Raw genomic sequence first — 23538 nt, forward strand, 5'->3', positions numbered from 1 at the left:
GTGTGTGTGTGTGTGTGTGTGTGTAACTGAATACTTATGCAGTCACAAGAAATGAAATCATGAAGCTTTTTGCAACTCGGGTAGAAATGGAGGGTATCATGTTAAACAAAATAACAATGAAAAAGATGAACACCCAATATTCTCAGTGATCTGCAGCATATAGAGTAACAAGATAAGGGAATGGAAGGATGTAGTGAAAAAAGCCTTGGCCATGGATTACAGCCAGAGAATACCAAGTAGGGATTGAGGTAGTGGGAAAATAAGGAGGACTGGAGGTAATATAAAGACACTGGTCAAAGGTCTTTCACACTCTGGTTGTATAGTGGTGATGTTAACTGTGTACATCAAAACCCTAAGAGAGTCACACATATCCAAACTAAAATAATTTTTTTAGATTTTAAATGAGGGCCAGAGCAACAGTACAGCAAATAAGGTTCTTGCCTTGCAAGTGGACAACCCAGGCTCGACCCCCAGCATGCCATATGCCAGCATGCCCTGAGTACTGCTATGAGTGACTCCTGAGTGCAGTCAGGAGTAATCTCTGAGTATCATCAATAGGCATGGTGGGAGAGAACCTTCAGACATTGGTGGATGGATGCTGACAATGGTGGTGGGTTTGGAGTTGGACTAGAGTCTGCCTAAAGCTCTATTATCAATGGTTTTGATATCATGATTACTAATAAAAATTGGGAAAGTGGTAATCTTGTATTTTTCTATCCTTTAATTTTTCGAGTAATTCAATTTTTCATTATGTAAGTTTTTTTTGTAAACAGAACAAAAAAAACTTCTTTGTAAAACAAAGTAGGCTACTGGTCTTTTACCAAAGAAAATTTTGAAAAACAGTGCCTTAAAGAACATGTTAGGGGTTGGAGCAATAGCACAACAGGTAGGGCATTTGCTTTGCACTCGGCTGACCCAGGTTCAACTCCCAGCATCCCATATGGTTCCCCAAGCACCGCCAGAAGTACTTCCTGAGTGCATGGGCCAGGAGAAACCCCTGAGCATCACCGGGGTGACACTTCCCCCCCAAAAAATGTTAGGAAGCCTACCATTGCTCAAGTGTTCTAAATACTGCCCTTGTATATAGTTAACATGTATTTCATTAACTTTGTCTTAAAAGAAAAAAGATCAGCTTTAGATTAAAATCAATGAAATAAGCAATAAGTTACTGAATTTTCTTTAAATAAAAGAACCTAAAGACATTTATCAGCTAAACAGAAAAGTGCCCACATGCAATAAATTCCTCTTAGAATTTAATAACACAGTAAAGATTTTCTCTCCTGAAAAACAACTATGTTAAATTTTAAACTAATAAGATATCCCTCATGGCTCTTTATCTTAACTTCACGTGGGGATGTGCAAAAAAGATGGTGAAGGGACTTAGAAAGCACACATATGTGATATCAGAAAGAAATGCAAAAGCAATCGAATGGTAAAGAAATACTGTGACAAGCATGTTAATTCTAGAATATCTGAATCACAAAGCAACTTCTGGAAAACATCTCAGTTGCACTGCAGGTATCATTAACTTGTTTCACTTTATTATGTTTTCACTCTTGTTCTCTATTGTTATCAGCTTATTTTAAACTGAGAATTTCCTAGCATTGTAGGAAGCTATGATTTATTATTTATTATTAACAATTATTTAGAATGGTAACAGAAAACACTGTAGCTTAATCTTATATATTCATGCAATGATAAAAAAGATAGTATATAGTACAGAAAACATAAAAGTAGGCAAAAATATAAAATTTGGCTTGAAAAAGTACTGTGAAATAGTTACTTTACTGACAATGTCATTCCTAAAACAATCTTGTATTTTGTTAAACTGAATAGAAAAAATATAAAAAGTTTCGAGATATCTGTATATGAAAATAACTATACAATCATAAAACAATTATCTGGAGAGGGCAGAGCACTTTGCTTTTATCTATATCATGCGTCAAACTTTTAAAATTATCCTGTACCTCCAAACCCCACTTGAGAATCTCACAGTAACTAAAAGTTTTCTGTCACATTACAACAAAAATTAGGAGGAAGGTGGGTAGCTGAGTGAGACCTACAGCTTTAAACCAGAACTTTTCAAATGCCAATGTGCATTTGAATGACCTATACATCTATTTTTTAATGCATGTTTTTATTTCCGAAGTCTAAAATGGAACTTGAAATTTTGTAATCTTAACAAGTTCTTCAGTATTGTCTAATCCTTAGACCAAATGAGTTAGCAGCATTCTGCACTATGTAAACAGATCATAAAAGACACTATTAAGGGAGCCAGGGATGTAGCTCAGGAGAACAGAGTATACTTTGATGTCTTGAGTCCCTGGGTTGCTTACCTGGCACCAACAACGAACCCAAACAAAAAGTATCTTAATGGTACATATAAACCACCCTGGAAAAGTTTGGTAAGGTTTCTTAAATTTTAATTAAACCCTTTTACATTATCACACAGTCAACTCATTTCACCATGGCATATGTTGCTTTGTCTTTTCCAGCAGACGTATGCACACAAATTTTCACTGTAGTACTATTTGTAACTACCAAAAGAAAGACAACCAAATTAGTGAAAGGATAAAATGATATGTGCATAAAATATTACTATTTATCATTTTATGATGATACATTTTTAAAAATACTATTTATCATTTTGGAATACTACTTAGCAACAAAAAGAAATTAACTACTAATACTTGCTATTAATATGAAAAAAGTCAGACCTGGAAAAAACAAAAGAAGAATATAGGGGCTGCAGGTAGAGATCAGAGCTAAAGCACTTAATTTGCATGTGTGAGGTCCTGGGTTCAATTCCTGGCACCACAAAAAGAATAGTTTTCCTCTAAGTTCGAGAAAATGCAAGCCACTTATCTACAAAGTGACAGAAAACATTAGTATTTTCCTGAAGGACACTTGTACAGGGGCTTAAAGGAAACAAGTACTGGTAGTGACGGATGTGTTGATTATCTTGACAAAAATCATGATCTCAGAGTCAAGATAATGATTTCCCATTATATATAATGAATATCTATCTATATCTATCTATCTATCTATCTATCTATCTATCTATCTATCTATCTCTATATCTATAGAGGTATATATTTGCTCGAGCAGGCACCAGTAATGTCTCACAACAAATTGTGAGACTTGTTACTGTTTTTGGCATACCGAATATGTCACGGATAGCTTGCCAGGCTTTGCTGTGCGGGCAAGATACTCTCAGTAGCTTGCAGAGCTCTCCAAGAGAGGGGGAGGATCGAACCCAGGTCAGCTGCGTGCAAGGCAAACTCCCCCACTGTGCTATCGTTCCAGCCCAGGTTTACCAATGTAAAACTGACAATTCCACCTGGCCGCATCTAGCATCCTGGCCTCAGAAACTTTCTTTTGGGAGAACCATAAGGACCGTAAGGAGTCATACTTGGGAGGGCCGAAGCACTAGGACAGCAGGTAGGGTGCCTGCCTTGCAAGCTGCTGACCTGGGTTTGAGCCCCATCTCGTATGGTCCCCAGAGCACTGCCAGGAAGTGGTCCCTGAGTACAGAGACAGGTATAAGCTCTGAGCACAGTCGACCGTGACCCAGAAAACAAAAGGTAATGTAAAGGTGACTTGTAATGTCTCCTCCTGTCTACAAGTTCGAACTCTCAGAAAGATGTGCCTATTAGAAAGATTGCGCTCTAGAAAGGAGCAATAGCACAACACATAGAGTGTTGGCCTGGTCTGCAGCCCACCGGGGTTCTGCCCCTGGCATCCCATATGGTCCCCTGGGCACCTCCAGGAGTAATTCCTGAGCGCAGAGTCAGAAGTAAGCCCTGACAAAAAGCCAATAAATAAATAATAAGAGAATGATCTGAAGACACGCTGGTTTTTGATCTAGGTTTCTTGGTTGATAATGGCACAGGCGAGGAATAAGACCGCTGATCACACGGGTATACTACAAACAGGATGGGGAACCACACCCTGCCAGGTTCCTCATTCTATCCCAGTGAGAAATTGATGCGGCTGTGCAAAGGCACTGGGTCTCACACAAGCAGCAGCAAACATCACCTAGAAACTTCTTACAGCCAAATGTGGGGCTTCTCTCTGGGCCTACAGCCAGCACCTAGAGCTCACCTGACCCTTCTAGGGATCCTGATCCAGCCTCCAGGAACTCTACCTCAGGACTCAACTCAGAAACCCTGAGCCAGCACTTTCTGCTCGGTTAGAACATATAAAATATATAATGAACATTATATGTAAATGGTTTCCCATGTATAAAGATGTTGACACTTTAAAAAAATGTGTGCGACTTATGTATCAATTATACCTTAGTAATTCTACCTTAGAAAGAATTTTCATATATAAAATTTTAGTGCAGTTAAAAATCCTCCTACAGGGGCTAGAGCGATAGCACAGCATGTAGGGCATTTGCCCTGCATGCGGCCGACTCAGGTTCGATTCCCAGCATCCCATATGGTCCCCTGAGCACCGCCAGGCGTAATTCCTGAGTGCAAGCCAGGAGTGACCCCATGCATCACCGGGTGTGACCCAAAAAGAAAAAAAAATCTTCCTACAGAGCTGAAGAAGCCACCTATACAGTTCAAATGCCCTGCGTCACTATGGCTCCTAGCCGTCCCACCAGGGATCACTTCTGAGCACAAAGTCAGGAATAGCCCCTCAGCACCAATGGAAAAAGGCACACAAGCACACCCAGACGTACACAGACACACACATACAGTCACAAACTTCGTATGACTTACAGTCAGCTCTTTATATACACATAGGTTCTAAATCTGTATATCCAATCAATACCCACAGCAGGTCGAATCTGTGAATATGGGGCCCATAGGTGGGGGTGGGGGGGAGAGATAGGGTTACATAAGCTGCACATGATTACCCTGTGCAGTTCAAATCTATGTTGTTCAAAGATCATTTGTATATTATACAAATTCTCATTTTTGAAAATGCCGTGTAACACTGTGATGCTGTGAATTATAATACTTCAATTAGCCTTTCTCCCTTTTCTGACAGAACCCCTAAAAGCCACGAAGTTTCCTAAGTGTGAGAGTGACAAAAATGTCTGACTATAATAAACTCCATTCAACCGCATCAGAGTTTGTTAATACAGTGACTATTAAATGTTCCTAAGCATAAGCAGAACTTACTGTCAGGAGAACTAATTAATCATGTGATCATCAGGTTGGGATAATCAATCCCCTGAATCTACAGTTATGAAAAAACTGCAGGTTGCAGGGCAATCGAAGGAGAGAGGAGAAATGCTTTTAATTTTAAAAAATTAGAAGCATTTGAGACTTTCTCAAAGAACCAAAAACTTTGGTTATATGACAGTCACTACCCATCAATGAGGAACTAGTTAAATTCACAGCAAATGTGTATTACACTATTAAGTGTAGTGGAAAACTTAATAGAAAATATTACAGACCCAAAATTTTACAAGTTATTTTTAATGATTTATATCCATTAAATTCTCTTGTTTTGAGAAATTCTATCCTCTCAAACTCCCTCTATATCAATGATCAAAACTCAAACTGACACCACCATCCATCTACCATACCAAGCAAAGGTTCCTAAGTTCACTTGGCCAATCCACTTTTGGGGGGAAAAATTCCAATCAGCACACCAATAGGAAATCATCCATAAGAGAACAAACAGAAAAAGCCCCACTCCCTCTCACCCCTCCAACCTGGCCCCAGAGCACCCAATGGAGGGCCTATCCCCCACTTCCGAAACACTGCAACAAAGACTAGGGTTGATCCAATAATTAACAGGCTGAGCCACACATAGAATCTTTCCTCTGTGTGGATTTTTCAATCTGAAACATTAAAAAACACATCATATACTCACATCTAAATATATGTATACAGACATAGAAAAACTGCATTCATCTGGAGAACACAAAGTAACAAAATAGCAGACTAACACCCAAGAATAGCCGAGATAAGTACCAGGAGATTTACTCCATGGCTTGGAGGCCAGCCGCATGTGCTGGGGAAAAAGGCAGCTCAGATAGAGAAGGGAGCACCAAATAAAGGGTACTGGGAGGATCCTCTCAGGATGGGAGATACATGCTGAAAGTAGACTAAAGACCGAACATGATTGCCACCCAATGTCTCTTTTGCCAACCACAGCACCCAAAACGAGAGAGAGAACAAAAGGGAATGTCCTGCCACAGAGGAAGGGTGGGATGGGGGGGATGGCGGGTGGGAGGGATACTGGGATCAGTGGTGGTGAAGAATGGGCACTGGTGGAGGGATGGGTACTCGATCACTGTATAACTGAAACCCAAGCACAAAAATCTGTAAGTCTACAACTGTACCTCATGGTGTTTCACTAATAAAAATTAAAAAAATAAATAAATGTGTAAGCTTAGAAAAAGTAACAAGTATGAAAGGAAATAAAATCACCTAAAGGTCAAACATAGATAGCTTAGAATGGTTGGACTGCAAAGGAGTCTGTTATTTTCTTCTTTGTACTTTTCTGGCATATTTTAAATTTTTTGCAAATGATCACAGATCTATAATGAAGGGTTGGGAGCTTTCAAAAACAGAACAAACAGAATGTATGGGGTTTTTTTTGGGGGGGGGAAGGGAGTATTTTTTCCAATTTACAGAGGCATTAACAATCTACAGATAATGAGAATGTTCTGAAATTACAGTTCTGTATTTTCGTAAGGATATGACAACCACACAAAAATATAAAACTAGAGCTGTCTTGTACCAGATGAAACTTTACAGTGGATTAAAGACTAAATTGTAAGATTTAAAATCATGCTGATATTTAAAATACCAGCAATAACATGATTATTGATGTAGCTCCTTGATGGAAGTCTTTCAAATACCTTCGAGGACTCCACTCCAATGGCAAAGGAAATGAGCAAATACACAAACTGAACCACATCAAGCTAAAAAAGGCAGTCTACTGAATGGAAAAAGGTATTTGCAAATCACACACTATGGTCAACATCCAAATACATATCACAAATATGATTAAAAGTTGGGCATAGGATCTGAACAGAGAGTTCTCCAAAGACACACAGATGGCCAACAAGCCCATGAAAAGATGTTTATCATCTCTTTACTTTTACTAAAGAAATACTACAGAAAGAGATTCAACCAGGCGAGAAATAAGTGTTGGCAAAGGACCTAGGGGAAAAAAGAGCTCTTTTTTAGCAGTTGGTGAGACTGTAAATTGGTAAAGCCTTAAGGAAAACAATATGGAGATTTCTATAGAAATCTATTACGCACTTATCCCACTGTCAGGTATTTTCCTGAAGAATACAAAACCATTAATTCAAAGAGAAGAGTACCATGTCATGTTCATAGTATTATTCACAATAGCCAAGAACTGGAAACTAATTGCCCACTAGAAGGTGAGATTTTTTTTAAATGCGGCATATATACACAGTGGAATATAATACACACACACACACACACACACTTGCAACAACATGGATGACCTAGAGAGTATTACCAAGGTCGGAAAAAAAAAGACAATGTCTGATTTCCTTCACGTGGAAGATTAAAGAAACTCTCAAAACTATAGCAAAATAATTGTTAGATGGAGGGGATTCGTAGGTCAGTCAAAAGGGGCCAAAAGTATGGAGGACATAAACTAAACTTTTGGCTGACAAACATGATAAGGGATATACATTATATACAGATGTTGTATATAACACATTGTGTATCTCAAACCAATGTTTTAAAACCAGTTATTACCATTAAACTCAAAGGAAAAATTAGAACATGCTCCAATGCTGTTAATGTCCTAATAGTATTAGAGTATAACTTTGGCAAATATTATAAATTATGCCACTATTTCTAAAAACATCATTCCAATTATTATTGTAGACAATACACACATTTTTTAGGACTTAAAATGAGAAATAATCTGCGTAGAATTCTTTGTAAGAATTTAATACATTTACACTGGGTTATTTTGGGGGAGAGGGATTGAACCACACCTGACGATGCTCAGTGTTTACACCTAGCTCTGCACTCAGGAATTACTACTAATAGTGCCCAGGGGACCATATGGAATGCTGGGAGATTGAACTTGGGTCAACTAATTGCAGGGCAAGTGCCCTACACACTGTACTACTTCTCCAGCGCCTACATTCGCATTCTTCAATGATATGTTTCAAAGTAAAATCTAAGAATCGGTGAATATAGTCTTGCATTTCACAAGGAAAAAGCAGTCTGAAGCTTTTAAAATACCATAGATCTCAGGCAATTCGTAATTTTGTTATTCACATGCAATATAGAATAACTTAAAAAGTTAACCATATTACATAAAGCACCTATAAATCACATTCCATTCACAATTTAATCTGATGATGGAAGGAAGGAGGAGGAACATACATAAAAAAAAACTGGTTAAAAATTTAAGTTAAGGGCCTTTCCCACTCTGTGCTGGTATTTCCCAAAGGAAACACACCCCAAATATCTGACCCACTGGGGTCATAGAAGAAATGAACATTCTGTTAGATACTGTGGTTCATACCACTGAGAATGTGGTTTATACTCAGATTTTTAATGTGATCCCTTTCAATGTGAAACATCACTATGCTGATTATTATCCTACATAATAGCAGTACTTCATATTGTTGATTTCAGTGTAAGTTGTGACTTTTTTATTCACATCCTTGACCCAGTTTCCCTTTGTGACGGTGGAGGAGAGTGGGGAGAAAACAGTTTTGTATTAATTTTTATTAAATGTAGGAAGTTCACAGACCCCATTAAGTCTATCAGGGTACCAAGGGACTTCAGTTAAGAAACTGATATAAAATTAAGACTTGGCTGAAATCCCTTAATGCATAGCACATCCAAATGGTTTCTGTTCTGACACAAATTTGATGGAAACACATAGCTAGAAAAAAAATGTTCAGCACATGGGCCTTGTAATTACCTAACTCTTAATTGCTAAGGCTGTTTCTACCATAACCATCACCATCAGCCGCAATAACCCGACAAAGGACAATAATTTTTAACAAACATACACCAAAATGAGGAGGCAACAGACCCCAGGAAGGAGAGTAGGAGTGTCAGAAACATGGGTATGGGGTAGAGGTGGGCATTTTCTCTTTATTCCCTTAAACAAAGCAGATTTCCAGTGGGCCTCTGCTTTAGATGGACACACACACACACACACACACACACACACACATACACACACACACAGTTTACATGTTGACACTGTGCTGCAATTTGTATTTCTCACCATCTAGCCAATTCATTAGTAGTGCTCCACTCTGTTGGAACACGCTAAATTGAAGTATAATGAGATTCTGGCAGCAAAAACCATTTCAGTTGGTACAGTCTACTCTTGGTAGTACATTCAACTGTGAGCCACCCCAGTGGCACTCATGGGCACCAACGTGTTTCTATCACTTAACATATCACTACTCACATAGTAAATAATATACAACCCCTGTTGCTGAGTTAAAGTAGTGTTTTCAAACTGGGATGAACAACTAGTTAATTGTGGAAATCAATATAGTAACTCATTTAACAAAACAGAAATAAAAAACACATATGTTCACTACAAATTCATTCACTGAAATTTATTTATGACCCCAAAAATCATTACTCAGTACTTTCCAACCATCTGCATTTATGAACCTAGCCTCCTTTCTTCCTGTTCACATCAAACAAGGTGACTGGCTTCTCCTTTCATATTGTAAACAGCTTCTGTTTAATACTCTAATACCATGTTTTTCATTTTTCTCATCCTGAATTTTTTATTACTGTATTAATTACAGCACCCATCATTAATGATACTGATGAAATGCTGTGATGTGCGTAACCAAAAAATTAGATGTGTAATACCTAATATGACACATTTTGTCAGACACTGTTGGCTAAGAGTTCAATGTTAGTGAACATTAAATTACTTATTAAATAGAGCAGTGTTTTCAATTCACGTCCACTGACTGGTCCCACAGATGTTGAAAAAATAGATAACTACCGTAATCAATCATTGGGAGTGGGGGTAGGGTTCACCTACTGGTGTCCAGGGCTTATTCCTGGCTTGGCACTCCTGGATGGGCTCAGGGGAACATATGACTTGTCAGAGGCAAACCCAGGTCAGCCATGTGCAATCCAAGGGCACAACTTTTTATACTATCTCTCCAGCTCCTGCAATACACCATCTTTAAACAGAAACATGCATAAATAAGGTTATACATTAACTGGTTAGAGAAAATGCTGTAACCTCATATGCTCATAGGAACCTAATCCTATACTTCCTCTAGGTATAGCAATGGTTCAGTAGCAATCACTTCATCGTTTATGGTAACTAACATCATTAACATACTAGAAAAATAAGAAAACAAACTATTTGTTAGCATGCCTCAAAGCGGATTTTATTTCAAACACACAACCACAATCAAAATAGTTTGAAATTCAAAGAATTCTAGCACAAGAAACTCAGAAAGAAGAGATAAAATGTAATATGATAATGGGTACACATACTACACCTTTTTACTACCTAAAGTCAGTTACCTACAAGTTGAGGTTTGATTGGCAAATCTAGGATAAAGTCTACACATATACCAAGTATCCCAGATCTCATTTTCAAAAAAAATTTTTGGAGGGGAAGGCACACCCAATGGTGCTCAGGGATCACTCCTGGCAATGCTCAGGGGAACATATGGCGTGCCAGGGATAGAACGAAGGTCAGGCTCTCGCGCAAGGCAAGTGCCCCTACCTGCTGTATTACTGCTCCCAGATATTCTGATGTGATCATAATGAGAATCACTGTGTAGCTCTCTAATCAAAAGAGGGTCAGTGAACAAGCACTATCAGGATTACATGGAAATTTAAAAATACAAACTCCCTAAACTTCAAGGATCAAACACTCAAGGATCAAAGTTTAGTGACTGATGCTTTAACAAGTCCCCCAGGTGTATCTGATGCACACCAAAATTGGAATCACTAACCTAAAACTTGGAAATTTCTTTTGGGGGTACTTTCCAAAGTCCTCATAAATTCTGCTAAGATGACTGAGCTGTGTCAAATAAATCTGCAGGAAAACTGCTACTGACTAAAGCATAATGTACAATCTTCTGAGATGTGTGTGTTTGTGTGAAGTGGCACATCTTTTAAACCAAAGTCAAATAAAATTTGAATTGTATTTTTAGGCCATGTTTGTATGTGTGTGTGTTCGTGTGTGTGAGAGAGAAGTGGCACATCTTTTAAACCACAATTAAATAAAATTTGAATTGTATTTTAGACCATTTTCCATTAACACAAGTTCTTTTCCGTACAACTCTTTAAACAATTTCTGTTCTTAAAAGGAATTAGCCTACCCTAAAAGGTCTATCACAAACTACAAAAATTCTACCAACTCTCTAGGGGATCACACACTCCCAAAATGAAAGTAATGACATGCATCTGAAATTTAAAAATATGCATCTTGACATATAAAAATGGTTTCAAAACTAATCTGAAAATTCAATAGTCTTACATTTAATTCACTATTACATTTATATACACTCATTCAAATTATGCACATAACACAAATGTTTACAATTTTTTCTTCCACATATTAAACCTCATTTAAGTTAACCTATGTACAACTTTTTGCCTAGGATACTATAAGCTGTTGAAGACAGGCACATTTTATGCTTATCTGTATCTAAAATACATGTACTGGTCATTCAACCAATAAAAGCTACCATGTAACTTACCATACCGATGACAGAAAATACCAAAGTAATCAATACAGAGTCCCTGAATTCCTTATTATTTACTGAACGAATAATTTTTACGAACTACATCTGAAAGTCTGAATCTATATAGAAAAATCTGCCTTAGCTGAATAAGACAGTTTTCTTCAAAGGATATCTATCCTATTACTGTTCTAAGTTATTTAAGATATTAAATAAGTGTTAGGGACAGAAAAATAGTAAAGCGGGTAAGATGCTTGTCTTGCATGCAGCAAACCCGGTTCAATCCCCAGCACTCTATATGGTCCCCCAAGCCCACCAGGAGCGATCCCTGAGTGCAGAGTCAGGAATAATCCCTGAGCATCACCAGGTTGGCCCCAAAACAAACAAAAAGATACTAATTTAAATGTACTGGCAAATCATTTAATCAACAGTTCATCTAATATTATATACACATGAATAAAAAACAAAGTGCTGGGAATAATTCAAGGGTTTACTAAAAACTAGATTCCCATATGGGACTAATAGGTCAAGGTTTAAACTTCAAACTCCAAACTATCCGATAGAAAGCTACAATTTGCCATTCTCAAACCTCATATTTTAAAGAGGAAAAAAATTTAATCAAAATTTAAACTTGGCTTTGGGTTGGCCAGACAGCTGAATGCTAGCTGGGCCCCAATTTGTCCCCTGCACAGCTTAGATCCCTGAAACACTGCTGGGAGTGAGCCTCATAGAGCTGGATATAGCCTTCAAGCACCTTAGAAACTTTTCTGGAAACACACACATACAGAGCTGACAACTGCTGCCTCTATAAAAGGTCTGGGAATTGGGAAGGAAAGTCACTTACTTTCTTAAAAGACCACAAAAAGAATGTCGTGAAACAAGGGAATTGACTGTAAGTAGTACAGAAAACATAGTTCTATTAACATTATATACAATATGCCTAGTAAACAGACATGTGCATTGACATATCTAAGTAATTTTCAGTCAGAAATACTAGTCTGATTTTATTACACAAACAAGGGTCAGGAAAGTAAATATTTTGAGGGCACACAAAACCCATCATACATGATTTGAAAATGCTTAAGTGTGAAGGGTTTGGTTTGAGAGTTGTGATGTCTTGTATTCTCCTTAACTCAAATTTCATTTTAGAACTGTGATACATACAATAGGGAGCTAGAGCAATTGCCCTATGTGAGCCAACCCAGGTTGGCCCTCTGGCACCACATGACCTCCCAGCCATCTGGTAAAGCCTAGAGCCACCCTCACCCCCAGCATCACTGGGAAGGCACAAGCACAGACACCAGCCAGTGTAACAATGCACTCGAGTCCTAGCACTGAACCATCAGCACAAGCCAAGGATCACTGGGTGCCCAGGATATGCAATTTGCTTTGGAAACGCAGCCATACCCCAGCTCTCTCCAAACTGTAACCATAAAATACTCTAAGTTCATTCAAATACCTTGAAAATTAAGGGTCTGTAAAAATACACTGAATTTTAAAATTCACCTAAGATAAAAACCATTTTAACTTCCATAAATGCTGATCTTGCTGTTAAATACCCATCAACAGTAGACTTCTCAGGACTGCTCCATGGCTCTATCAGAACTCACGTGGGGGGGGGGGGGGAGTCTTTACAAATACATGTACACTTCCCTAGTTCCCTGAGGGGCCAAAGTAAGAGGCAAATAACTGGTGCAAACCAAACCAATTGTGCACTCTTCTGAACTAAAAATAAAAACTAAAATGATTATAATAGCCAAATGAGCTGCATGTTATGCTTACTGCATGTTATGAGCTGTCCCAGACCAATACAATTCATCCTCCCAACAACTCTGTAAGTTCTTTAAATGAATTAACCCACTTGAAGAAACAAACCATGTCTGGTTCCAAAACAAACGCATTTAACTATTACTCTGTATTAATCTGAAAAAACAGTATTGTTAAGAATGAAAGCTAGTACTGTCACTTGCTGATAAATTCAGAGCTGCCCTGGTTGCTGGCTTGCTTCTAAAGCCTTGACTTGCCAATCCTTCTTGTCTGTGACAACCTCTACAGACCTGCAATGAGCTCTGTTTGGTGTTACTTTTAACTAACCGAGTAATCCTACCTGTTATAAGATTTGGCCCTCATTTTAGAGAACAGATAAAGCCTAAATTTATACCAACTAAGCCCTCTAACCCTCTTTCTTTTCCCAAAAGAAAAGAATTTATAAAAGATACGTACCACCAACATTCTCTCATCATTCTGAGGGAAACAAACTTTTAGTGGCTTCTCCATGCTTATGGAGTAATAAATGACAGAAAAGCAAACATAACAACGTCTTAGATATCTACTTCTCAACACTTCTCAGTCCAGTTATATATAAATGAAGTGGTACAACAGTGAAGATAACAGTTAACCATCCTGGAATCAACCATTCTTTTTTGCTTGTTTGCTTTTTGGGTCACACCCAGTGATGCTCAGGGCTTACTCCAGGCAGCGCTCAGGAGAATATATGGGATGGAGGCCAGGAATTAAAATTGGGTGGACTGCGCGGAAGGCAAACGCTCTCTCTACCTGCTATGTTATGAATCAACCATTCTTGAGAGCAAGAGCAGAGTTCATTTATTTTGCCCCAAGGTAGCAATTGTTCCACCTCTCCCCAAGTAGCCTCCTCAAAACATTGCAACAGTTTCTTCCTTCTTACATGCACTGACATTTAACTTTTTCTATTGCTCTCTTAATGTCTCTCACTTGGTACTTGGTTAATCTGAGAGTTCTAACTTCCAGATGTTTTTGAACTCAATGACTCATTTAAATACCCTGAAGTTAAGGTCTGCACTGTACTCTTTCAATCCTCACAATATTCAGCACAAGAAGCATACATAATTCTGAAACAAAGACTTCTTTAGTTTCCCAATACCTTACTTAGATAACAACTGATACTACGAAGACTCCTGAATGGCATTTGATCTTGTAGAAATAATAAAATGCCTCTGAATGAATCATGAAAAATATTAGTGCCAAAAATAACTCTGAAAAGGTAGAAAGACGTGGCTAAGTATGTGGCTCTGTGGTAGATTACTTGCTTTCCACGTCTGAGGCCCTGGGTTCAATTCCTGGCACTACTCAAAAGTTTATAAAAAATAAAATATATGCCTATTCTTAACTCAAAGTATCACAAAATATTAATGACATTAATCGTCAACTGACATCTGAGAAAAGAAATGGTAGCTCAAATCAAGTATGTTTCTTTTCTTTAAAAATAAGCTTGGAGTGGGTCAGAGATACTACAGTGGATAAAGCACTTGCCTTGCATGCAGCTGACCTGAGTTTGATCCCCAGCACCCAACATGTCCCTAAAACCCCATCAGGAGTAATTACCTAAACACAGATCCAGGAGAAAGTCCTGAGCAGAGCCAGATGTAGCCCCACCCCAACCCACCCCATCTCTCTTCCCCCACTCATAAGCTGGGGCCCAGGGTGGTAGCACAAAGGGATAGAGTGCGTGCCTGGCATATACGAGGCCCAACTTTAATATACAGAACAGTATGCTTCCCATTGCCCCTGTATAGCCAGGTGTACTCCTGGTGGCCTCTGCACCAAGGAAATGAAGCATCATTAGGTCCGAGTACGGAAACTATCAAACTGCACTGCAAAGCTAAGCATGGCCAGGTGCTTCCCCTGGGTCTGCTGGTAATTTCTCCCAAAATAGTAAGTAAGTAAGTAAAGGCCCTCCCATTGATCATCGATTTGCTCGAGCGGGCCCAGTAACGTCTCCATTGGAGACTTTGTTGTTACTGTGTTTGGCATATCGAATATGTCACGGGGAGCTTGCCAGGCTCTGCCATGGGGGCGAGATACTCTCGGTAGCTTGCCGGGCTCTCCGAGAGGGGCGGAGAATCGAACTCGGGTCGGCCATGTTGGCTGCGTGCAAGGCAAACGCCCTACCGCTGTGCTATCGCTCCAGCTGAATTACATGCTTCAGGTAGGTTTTGATTTCTTCCTGTATGCAGAGACAGCTAACACTAGTCAACATACACCAATGAGAGAGTTGCCTCAAAATAAAGATTTTTATAGCAGTCAAACTATGTGTGAAAATTCTGTTCTTGAAAAGAGGCCTTTGACTCAAGAGGGAAAAATAATTTTGTATTTAGGCAAAGTACCAAATTAAGAAATTAAAGAATCACTGGAAGAATAACTACCAAGTTCTGATGATTAATCTCTCGCTTCTTCCCTCTCTGTCTATCACACACAAAGTTAGTGTTTCACGGAAACACAGCTGTTGGCTGGGTAGATAGAAGAACAGGAACAAGTAAAGTACATGCCTTCCAGACAACTAAACTCAGTTCAATCCCTAGCACCCCATACTTTACCCCCAAATACTGCCAGAAATGATCCCTGGGCACAGAATCAGAAATAAGCGTTAACACAGCCATGAGTGGCGCAAAATTGAAAAACAACCCAGGTTCAATCCCCAGCACCCTATATCATCCACTGACCCCTGCCTGGAGTGATAAGCCTTGAGCATCACCAGGTGTGACCAAAAAAATACACAAACAAACACCCATGTACCAGTCGACACTTATGAAGGGTTTTTTTATTTTTTGCTTATTGGGCCACACCTAGCTGTGCTCAAAAATCACTCCTGGTTGAGCTCAGGGGTCCATAAGAGCAGCTGGGGATCAAAACCAGGTCGTCGGAGTATAAAGTCCAAGCGCCCTACTCAGTACTGCCACTCAATGCCTCTTTTGCAAACCACAACACCCAAGAGGAGAGAGAGAACAAAAGGAAATGCCCTGCCACAGAGGCAGGGTGGGATGGAGGGGATAGGGGGTGGGAGGGATACTGGGATCCATGGTGGTGGGAAATGGGCACTGGTGGAGGGATGGGTACTTGATCATTGTATAATTGAAACCCAAGCACAAAAAACTGTAAGTCTACAACTGTACCTCATGGTGTCTCACTAATAAAAATTTAAAAAACAAACAAAAAAATCAAGAATCTACTATTTTGTTTTTGATTCTGGGTCAGACCCGGCGGAGCTCAGTTATTCCAACTCAGTGCTCAGGAAACCATGTGGTGCCAAGGAACTGAACCCGGTCTCTTGCATTCAAAGTATGCAGTCCAGTCTTTGAGTTATCTATCAGGCCCTCAAGTATACATTATTAACAAATAAACCATGCAATGACCCCTGCCTCCAAAATGATTAAATTCTATTAGAAGAAAATCTAATAAAATAGTGAGTTTCTCATAGATTTCTTATATAATTGAAAAAACACTCAGATAAATGTAACAATGCCAACACATGAAGAAGTAGAGTTAACAGACTGAGGGGAAAAAGTAAATAAAAAGAAAATGAGCAAAAGTCAAATACGGTTAGATGATAGAAAACTACATTTCTTAATACTTTGATCAAATCATTATCAACATTTAAAAATTTTTCAAAATTACAAACCATGAAACATTTACAAGAACCATAATGAAGTTCAGAAGATAATTCAAGTTTCTGTAAGTTAATAAGAAACTGGTGGTTATAGAATTCACAATCACAATCACTGTCCTCCCGTTGTTCATCGATTTGCTCGAGCGGGCCCAGTAACATCTCCATTGTGAGACTTCTTGTTACTGTGTTTGGCATATCGGACACATCAGGGGTAGCATATCGAATACTCTCGGTAGCTTGCCAGGCTCTCCAAGAGAGGCGGAGGAATTGAACCTGGCTCGGCCAGGCTGGCTGAGTGCAAGGCAAACACCCTACTGCTGTGCTATAGGCAATGGTTTGGAATCTTAGCCCTGCCATCTACTAATAGTGAGATCCTTCAGCTTCTTCATTAGTAAAATAAGAACTTACAGAGCTCTTACATGAATGAAATATGGGGCCCGAAAGACAGTACAAGGGTTAAGGCGCTTGCCTTGTATGTGGCTGACACTGGCACCACTGACCCCAGATATCTTACCCCAGATAGCTTATCTGATTCTTACTCCTGATCCAGGAGTAAGCTCTGAGCATTGCCATATGTGGCCAAAAAAAAATAGAAACTTCAATGTCCAGCAACAGGTGTATAAAAATATTAGCACATCAACTCATCACAAAAAGTAACAAAAATGGACTGACACAAACATAGATAAATATAAGCCACTGTTAGGTAACATAAAATATTGAGAGGGCAAAGCAATGCTTTACAAATTCTGGTAAGGACTGATCTGTAATAGCACAAGGGAAACTGGAGGTGCCCAAAATGTTCTACACCATGCAGAACATATTTGGTGTATATTTGTCAAGACTCATCAAACACTATTTTTAAATGGATACACTTAATTGTAGCACTGTAGCACTGCCCTCCCACTGTTCCATCAATTTGCTCAAGCAGGCCCAGTAATGTCTCTTTTGTGACATGTCACTGTTTTTGGCATATGAATATCTCATGGGTAGCTTGCCAGGCTTTGCCCTGTGGGAGAGATACTCTCGGTAGCTTGGCAGGCTCTCCGAGAGGGGCAGAAGATCGAACCCGGGTCAGCCGCATGCAAGGCAAATGCCCTACCCACTGTGCTATCGCTCCTCTCACACTTTACTGTATGTGAATTATATCTCAAAAGGTTTTCTTAAATTAAAATAATAGGTGTGAGGTTCTTAACACAGTACCTGGGGCACGGTAAGTAATTTTTAAAATGTCAACTACCACTGTTCAGCACTGGCGAGGAGGTGGAAGTCAGCTCTCAATAGATTCTCTGATTGTTCAGACCCTCTATATATAAACTTAAGTTTCCAGTATACAAATTATAGATTAAGTGCCATGAAAAAAAAGTGTAGAAACCAAACTATAGGAGAATGTGAACTGGAAGGCCTTAAAAAAAAGATAAAGTAAAAAAGAAGTGAAAGATTCCAGCAGGTCCAAAAGAGTGAGTGAAGAGGCACCCCACTCTAGTACACCAGCAATAAAGCTCAGGGAACTTGATTTTTATCCCCTTTATTATATGAAACTGTTTCATTCCTCTTTCTCCTCTCTCACCCCTCTCTGATATTTCCCAAGTAAAACTATTTTTTTATGAGCTAAAGGAATAATTAGTCAGCAATAAGTACTACTAATACTAAAGAACCAGATTACTTCCTCAAAGTGCTGTGAGAATAATTCTCAATACTGAGTCAATGACTATGTAAACAGTTCAGTGATGTGACAGCACAATGTAATCAAAATCTAATGAGAAACATAGACACTGTCCTTAATTTAATGGGGGCAAGTAGAAGCAGTGGGAAAAGATCCATGAAAATATTAAACTGAAGTCAAGAGATTCTGCCAACCAAGCAGCAACAAAGAGGTCATACTGTGGACAGTTAAGAAATAACATTTACAAATCCACAAGTCAACTGTTTGTTTCTCTAGTACACTGTGACTTAAAAAAAAATACTTATTTAAATATCACTGAGACATGTTCATAATGGAAATTGGATCTACAATCAAAGCAAAACACAATTGTGAAAATCATTTTTCCACTTCTCAAGTATAGAAATCCATAAATAAGACCAGAACTGAACTGATGCTCACGAAAACACAAGTATTCTCAATGTAAATTATTTTAAGAGAAAAATAACATCTCATCGGACCTTCATGGAAACAAAAGACTTTGCACTATAATTATTGTCACAGTCTCTCTCTCTCTCTCTCTCTCTCTCTCTCTCTCTCTCTCTCTTTCTCTCTGTATTTCCATTTTAACTTTGAAGAACAGAAAAAAGTTTACAAAATTCTGGCTTTCAACTCAAGTTCCATCATAATCTGGCTTTCTTCTTCCCTAAATCTGGCAACTGAAGTCAGCTACTGATACTACACCAGCCTAGCAATACAAAATTGCAACGGGGCTAAGCATGGCTAAGGACTCCAAGCATTTATTTTTAAAGCACCACGCATTTATTTTTAATACACCATTTCGGTGCTAAAGTGCAACTGTCTTCCTAAAGTTAGATAGAATCAAACTATTTGTGACAATCTACATTACGGACCACAGTTTGCAAAAAATGCATCTCTCTTCCAGGGCTAAGTACTCAAGGCAGAACAGGTTCTTCGAAGTAAATTCTTCCCAAACCAAGTGATAACATACACAGCACTGATACTTTAACATAATGTCATCTTTCTACTTGGGCCAAAAACCCATAAAATGATATTAATAGAATTCTAAGTCCGGAGAATTAAAAGCTGTGCATTTTGAAAGTCAATTTTAAAATGTCTGTATCTACTATAACATTAACAATCCTTCCTACGATAAAATTACCTAAGTCAGGGGAAAAAAAACTTATGTGAAAAACAAAAAGAATTTTTACATGTGTCAGCTCGAAACCTTAAGCACAGACATTGGGTTTCCATCTTTTTAAGAGCTGAATGTCCACCCTGACCCGACTGCCGTGTTCATTTTCTACTGCAAGTGTCGGGCAAAAGAGAAATTGATGAAACCACAGCGGAAAGGTAGTAGGAGAGGCCGGGAACCGAGCAGCCAATCAAAGGCAGAAAAGCATTTCCTGCAATGTTAACAGTCGAACGAGAAAAACCAATCACAGAAACCTCGAGCCTGCTTTTTGACAGTCCCAGAAGCAAACGAACCAATCTACACGCGCCCGGGCTTGACAATAAGGCGGGACCGAAGGTTCATTGAAGAAATTCTAGAGGGTGCAGTTACTATGAACTTCGCACGCCAGTAACACCACCGCTCCACGGTCGTAAACACCGCCAAAGCCAAATGGAAACCCAACCAGATGCAGCTTGTGGCCCACCGGGAAGGAAGAGCGAACCGGAATCGTACAAACCAAAAAGCGCTGTCGGGGCAGAAGTGCGACCGCCAGTGCGCGCGCGTGCGCGCACACACACACACACATAGACACGCACACACACGCAGCACACATGCACATGCACACACGCGCACACACGCACACACACGCAGCACACATGCACATGAACACATGCACACACACGCAGCACACATGCACATGCACACATGCATACACACACACACCGTTTTCAACTTCGAAGACCCCCCCCCCCCCCAGCACTGAATGACACTTCCCGGGGACTGGGACGCGGCCCCCCCACGCCCCCCACCCCGGCTCCTTCCTAAATGCGGCGCACCCGGCGGGCGCCGTCACGGGCAGGCGGGCAGAGTCGCCCCGCTCGGGGTGGAGGGGACCGGCGGCCCGCGGCTCTGCCCATGCTACATCCCGCTGGACAGACGCGGCCCCAGCCCCCTGCCGCCCAGTGCTCGCACCACCTTATTATCCCGCGGAGCGAGGAGGACGCCCCGGCCAGGTGGGAGATTTGTTTTGAAGACGCTTTACTTTCCCCCTCCCCCCCCCCCAAAAAAAAATCCACCCTCTATCCCGATGCAAAAACTGCACCTACACGTGCAAAACCAAAACAACAACAATCTCTTCTGGACCAATAGAGCCCCTGCCCACTGACCGCCGCGCGCGCGCCCCATCGGGGGGGAGGGAGGGAGAAGGGGGGAAGAGAGAGAAAGAGAGAAAGAGAGAGGTAAACAGAGGCCGTACGCCAAGTGCGCGCAAAACATCCGCTGCGCCATTCCCGGCCGCCGCTTACGGCAAGGCCCCCTTACGGCTGCGTAAGCGGCGCTGCGAGCTAATCACAACACTGGGACGCAACAACATGGCGGCCGCGGGCGGGCGCTGCGCCGGCCGAGAGGCTCTACGCTACTCTGCCGGCGTAGGGTCCCGTGCGTGGCAGCGGCAGCGGCGCCCTCCAGCGAGCGTAAAGCGCTCTGTGAATGGCGAGGCCCGACTGACAAAGGGGAGGGGGGAGGAGGGAAGGGGGGGGAATAAACACTCGAGTCCCTACCGATTCCTCCTCCTTCTCCATCCCGGTGGGCATCTGGGGCACGGCCCGGTTGATGGAGACGCAGTCGTTGAGATCAGGCATGTCCTTGCCGCGGTAGATAGGCAGCGGTTTGGCGGCGTCCAGCGCCCGCGCTCGGAAGGAGAGTTTACTCATTGTCTCCCCGCCTTACAGGAACAGCCCGGGCGGCGGCGGCGGGGCGGGCGGGGAGGGGGGGAGGACTCCCGCCGCCTCCTCCACCTCCTTCCTCAGTGCAGCGCGGCCGGCCCGCTCCTCCTCCTCCTCCTCACTGCCCCCGGCCCCAGCATGGGCGCCCACCCCGCCCGAAAACAGCCCCCCGCCGCCCGCGGCCGCTTCCAAAGACTAGATCCGCCGCTCGCCCGCCCGATCCGCTCCCTGCGCCATGGCCAACATGGCGGACATTACCACAGCGGCGGCGAGCGATCCCGGCAGCCCGCGCGAGAGCGCGCCCCCGCCGCGGGGACGCGCCTCGCCCTCTCCCTCCCTCCCTCCTTCCCTCCCTCCCTCCTTCCTCTCCCTTCCCCTCCCTCGCCTGCCCACCCACTCTCTCGGCGGCGCCGCCGGCCCGCGGGAGCGTGCTCCGCTCGGGGCCGCTCCGGGGCCGCCTGACCGGCTCGGCGCTCTCGGTTCGCGACCCGGGGCCGCCGCCGCCGCCGCTGCGCCGCTTCCCCCACCCCGCGCCCCCGGGCGTGCGCTTCGCTCTCGGCCGGCCGGGCGAGAAATCCTAGGAATAAGCAACTGCGCGCGGAGATGCCCAAGTCCGCGAGCCGGGCCGGGGCGATGCCCAGCAGCGCCGCCCCCCGAGCCGGTCCACTTCGCCAGCGCTCGTTTCCCCGGCGCCCGCCCAGAGCGCGGTCCGGAGGCCGCTCCGAGCCGTCCCCCGGGGGCCGTGCGAGCGGTCCAGCGGCGCGCAGACGGCCTCCCCGGGCTCGCTCGCCCGCCGGGACGCGCTCCCGCAGCCCCGCGCCCCGCGTCCTCCTTCCTCCCGGGGGCCCCGTGCGTGCGCCGCCACCGCGCTCGCCCACTCCCGACCCCGGTCCCCCCCCCCACCCCGCCCTGTCCGCCGGGCCGGCCCGAAAGGATGCTGCTGGCAGCGGCGGCGGCAGGTTCGCGGTGGGCGGCTGCCAGATGCAACAAGTGCACTTGAACCTGTCACCTCGCCTGCGCTGTTCGCTTAGCGCTCGCTCTCTCGCTCGCTCGCTCGGCCAACTCTTCCCAGGTCCAAAAGCGGGAGCCGCCTCGGAAGTTGAGCTGACGAAACGCGACCCAGGCGGCACACCTTGCCGATGTTGCGGGGGGATGGGGGGAATAACCTGGAGCCGTGGAGATGCCCCGAAGTTGGCGATCCAATCGCTCCTCCTGTCCTCGTGGTGCTCCCACTAGAGTGTGATGACAGGACGGTTGGAAGAAGGGTAACAGTAAGTGCCGCAACTGGTGGAAGAAAAAACTGGGCGAGATAAAAACGGCAGCTTGCCCCCCGCCACCTCCTGTTTTTTTTAAATTAAAATTTACAACAAAATAGTGGAAGAAAATGTTGAAGAGCTGACACAACCGGACGTGATTAATTAATTACCTGGGTGTACAGGAAGTGATTGCTCTGAGAGTTCGGAGGATGGAGACGTTAGTGCAAGCCGGAGCTGGTTAGAGAGAGTTCTAAAGAGAAGGGGGGATAAGATGGACCCCAGCAATAAGCTGTTGATGACCCCCAACCTCGTTGGACCGAGGTTCTGCATTACCGTCATCCTACCAACCATCCTGCAAACCGTTTCTCGGACTCAACGCATGTTCCTGCCTACCTAAGAGTCGGCTTGGGATGGGCGAAAAGGATCCTACAGTTAGTTCTTTCGGGTCGTCAAAACGATCTCTTCCTCCTTTCTTCAAATCCCCTCTTCCTTTCGCTCCTCTTTTCTTCCTCCTTTCCTTTCCACCTCTTTCTTTGAACAAAGAAGGGTGGATGCCATCGCTTAGCCATCTTAGAGTGTGTCTAAGTAGTCTGAGTTTGGCCCCTCAAGACTCGCATGGAGGGGCTTGAGTGTTTTCCCC

At 42.5% G+C, this 23538-nt stretch overlaps 1 protein-coding gene across 3 annotated transcripts in view; it reads right to left on the bottom strand.

The window, feature by feature from the left end:
* EPC2 (enhancer of polycomb homolog 2) overlaps positions 1-21950 on the bottom strand; it is a 101409-nt gene extending 79459 nt beyond the window's left edge. For 2 of the 3 annotated variants that reach the window (XM_056117613.1, XM_056117611.1), the window contains exon 1: positions 21478-21949. In XM_056117613.1, coding sequence (XP_055973588.1) covers positions 21478-21630 — 153 coding nt within the window. In that variant the 5' untranslated portion in view covers positions 21631-21949. Of the gene's footprint in view, positions 1-21477 lie in introns of all 3 variants that reach the window. The other variant, XM_056117612.1, reaches the window with a different exon arrangement.
* Between the last annotated feature and the right edge of the window lie 1588 nt (positions 21951-23538).

The sequence above is a fragment of the Sorex fumeus genome, unplaced genomic scaffold, assembly GCF_029834395.1.
Source record: "Sorex fumeus unplaced genomic scaffold, SorFum_2.1 ptg000035l, whole genome shotgun sequence".
In the NCBI taxonomy this organism is placed as follows: domain Eukaryota; kingdom Metazoa; phylum Chordata; class Mammalia; order Eulipotyphla; family Soricidae; genus Sorex; species Sorex fumeus.